At 39.2% G+C, this 3726-nt stretch overlaps 1 protein-coding gene across 1 annotated transcript in view; it reads left to right on the top strand.

The window, feature by feature from the left end:
* The first annotated feature begins 2473 nt into the window (after positions 1–2473).
* The window catches only part of LOC135209985 (translationally-controlled tumor protein homolog), a 15891-nt gene continuing 14638 nt past the window's right edge, over positions 2474–3726 (top strand). The window contains exon 1 of the mRNA XM_064242707.1: positions 2474–2630. Coding sequence (XP_064098777.1) covers positions 2603–2630 — 28 coding nt within the window. The 5' untranslated portion in view covers positions 2474–2602. The remainder of the gene's footprint in view (positions 2631–3726) is intronic.

The raw sequence follows: 3726 nt of genomic DNA, 5'->3' as shown, positions 1-3726 counted from the left end.
GTTTTCGAAGTCTGCATGCTGCTTCAATCATTTCTACTGGAACATGTATAGTAGTAATTAGTAATATTTCTTATTTCTTTGGCCAGAAGTCTCTCCCACGAATAAATCTCCTAATATCTATCTTATCATAAGTACCGTGACTGGCAGAAGCACTAGACGGGGACACACACGCACGCACAAACACCCTCCCCAGCCATCTTAACAGTTAACCTCCAGCAGCACTTGCGTAATAGTACTACTACGTGGTGGCACGGGCTCTTGTTCAAGGGCAATAAGTACAACTAATAAATCAAAAGTTATTATAAGCCTTATCTCTGCACCCCACCGTCTAGTTTTCTCGGGGTCTCCTCTTGCATGTGCGCATTGTTCCTTTCACCTGAACTCTGACCCACATTGGGTCCGGTTTTGGTTTTAGTTAATCAAAACTTTTGCCCGAAGTAATTTAGTAATAAGTTAACTAGAACAAATATTTATTCCCTTTCATGAGCCCTCGCTTCTTTTAATGGTTTTCAGTTAGGTATTAAGTTTATATATTATGTAAAAGTTTAGTGATAGTAATTACGGTTTAGGTGAAACCCCGCCTGCCCGAAGCAAGCTTCAAGGCGTCCTGATGCCTTGCATTCTCTTATCTCTAAGTTAACCTTTCTTACGATCGTGATATACCACTTCTGAGTCTAATTCCCAAGTGTTGCGGAATTATCCACCTATTATTACTCGACAATATAACGGAGACAATCTTCACCCACCTCCGGAATAATTATCTGTTCCTGAGGAAGTCGGCCAGTGTATACGTGGCAGGGATGAATTTATAGGACTAAAGATTCACAACCCCCCCCCACCCCACCCATTCACACCCCAGGGCTCCAGGAGTGGTTTCAATTCAGGTTTTCAGAATTTATCTTTATATTGGGTTGCTAGACCAAAGTCTTTTCCCGCCATTTGTGCAATCAACTGCTAGCACATAATTCATAGCTTGGGGCCACTAGAGGCAAAATGAGGTTCAGAAAAATCTTAGAATAAGTGTTTAAACTGTTCCAGTCAAGGTATATATACCTTGGTTCCAGTAATCAATCCAGATCGTCTAATAGAGAACTCGCGGTCATAACCACGGTTCAACCGTTAACCCTTCCCCCTCTAGCAACCCATCCAATGCCCTCTTGAACAGTTCAAGATGGCATTGACCCATCCCCCCTGGTCTCTCTCTCTCTCTCTCTCTCTCTCTCTCTCTCTCTCTCTCTCTCTCTCTCTCTCTCTCTCTCTCTCTCTCTCTCTCGCACATGTGGCATCTATCAATTAGTTGTTGCAGGGATTTAAACAGGTTGTTCAACCTAACCGTATTTACAAAGGAGATGAAAGGATATGCTTTTTAAAAAGTTACGACACATGATCCAATTATTCAGGGACACTTTAATCTCTAACTAACAGATGACAGACTATTGCCGTAATTATATATTCGCCTTTGTTGGTATAAGGAGTTGCTGACACCGTGGAAGTTTTCTTCACAAGGGTTTCATCTTTACCATTTATTTTGATTCAAGTGCCCTTTCTTCCAAATATCAAAATTCTATCGATATCGTACATACACTGGTTCAGTTTCTTTTGAAAAGGAGCCGAGAGCTCTCTTGTTTGTTTCATATGTTTCAACCAAGGATTGAATTTTGAAAAGCCCGTATATTACAGTTCATTATCCATTTCCCTTAGTTCATATATCTTCTGAAGTACCCTACATTTTAATTTTTCTTCTGTGAACTTTGTTTAGTTCCTAATGCGTTATTGTTCTTAGACTACCCAGAAAGGACAAGATTGTTTATGACGTCATGTCATTTCACGTGACATTTATGTGATTTGTACGGAACAATAAGTTATTTTATGTGTTTATAGTTATCTTCCCTTCATTACCTGTGCCTTTGGACCAATACTATTTAAAATGATAATGATGTATATACAATTTTTTCCAAATTTCATGAAATATTTCGTCACATTTGTAATGGGATTTTTAGTGACTCACATTTCCAGGTAGCCGAGTGAGAAGTCCGTTCGACGAAGGTCATTCGCTCTATCGACATTTTTCTATCTCACATTTTCATTTAAGATAGAAAAAGTACTGTTTCTGGAGGAAATGTTGTACTTTTTATAAAAATAATAATTATTAAGTTAAATAATTCATATATGTATCAATTCTTTAATTATTTACTTATTTAGTTTTAGGTCCGTTGTCTGTGTGTTGATTTTCGAACGAACCTTTGCCGATTTCGGAGCAGCAGACAAAACGATTTGAAACCATTTCGTAGGCCTATTTCTCACCTCTCAGGCTTTAGATTTGTGCTGAAATTCGTATTCATAATCGATAAACAAGGCAGTTTCTATAATATGGTAAACATTGCCCACTATTGCGCCCATCCCGCGATAAATCAATGGAGAAAGCGAGGCGCGTTCGAGGTTTCGAAACGTTTTCCCACTGGATTTCGTCACGTCTCGAAACCTTTCGAACAGTCTTGATCGAAGAGAAGTGAACTTTTCTCCTTCCTTCCCTGGTCGCCCTCATCCCGGAGAGCAAGAACCAACCTAGGCCAATTTTTCTACCGTCAATCATCCGTCAATCATGAAGGTCTTCAAGGATCTGATCAGTGGTAAGAGAAACTATAAAGTGTCGGCGTTAGTTTAAAAGTGGTTTCGTGTGTGGGGGACTTTTGGTTTTTCGGGAATTTGGCCGTTTCCGAAAGTAGGACAGCAGATGACAGAACCCAGTATGCTTGGTGTCAAAACCCCTTTCTCAGCGAAGGGAACTGCCGTTATTTGTGGAGTTTTCCGACCGTTCATCGTATAGGCGCTGACTATATACGCTGAAATTATTATTTTGTGCCTAAGTAAACCTAAAAGTGACTTAAAAGTTGGGTCTGACCTAGATTTAATATTTTTTTCTCTTGAACCTTAGATATATACAGTTAGGTGGGGCCAGCCCTTATTTGTTCATCGTAACCTTTAAATCCATATTAAACGTTACAGTCTCATCTTCTTCCTTTAATATTTAAGGTTAAACGTAAAATCACCAAAAACAACACCTATTTTACTTTAAACATCTGAGTGTACCATTTGGGACGTACAAAGAACTTTCCTTTATGTTGTGGCCTGGTTTCCCTCTTCACATCTTATAAATTCCTATTAAACGTCCTGGTTACATATTTACCCCTTAATGTCCTTCGTAAAACGACCGAAACAACAGTAACCATCATATTTGAACGTTTTGAGGACTTTTTATGCCGGACAAAGAACTTTCCTTTATGTTAAAAGTGAAGGGCTTTAGCTTAACCCTAACTAGGTCAGTGACCGTGTAACCTGAGAAAGGCCTACTTATTTAAGAGTCGATAGGCCTAAGGTAAATCTCGGCCGTAATTATTCGTGGTTAAGCTTTATTTTATGCAAGAACCTGCTCTTTAAATCGTAGGGTAACTTTGTAATTTCGTAACCTACGCCTACGCGTGAGGCCTAGGCTAGGCCTAATGTAGGCCATTGCATTAAAAGGTATATTTTCTTTGTATTCATTATGTATAGGCAACTTAATGAACGACTTTAGTCATTTAATATACGCCCGTCCAGTTGTAATCCTTCTGTCCCCTAATTATTAGGACGAGGGAAGGGTTACAAGGAATGCCTAGATAGGCCTAGTTGTTTTGCAAGAAAAGATAACCTTTGGATTAAAAGAAACTGGTGAGAAAGTCTTACTGG

This window comes from Macrobrachium nipponense, chromosome 39, assembly GCF_015104395.2.
Source record: "Macrobrachium nipponense isolate FS-2020 chromosome 39, ASM1510439v2, whole genome shotgun sequence".
Lineage (NCBI taxonomy): Eukaryota > Metazoa > Arthropoda > Malacostraca > Decapoda > Palaemonidae > Macrobrachium > Macrobrachium nipponense.
Note: the sequence above shows the minus strand (reverse complement) of the source record. Positions and strands in the feature narration are given on the sequence as shown.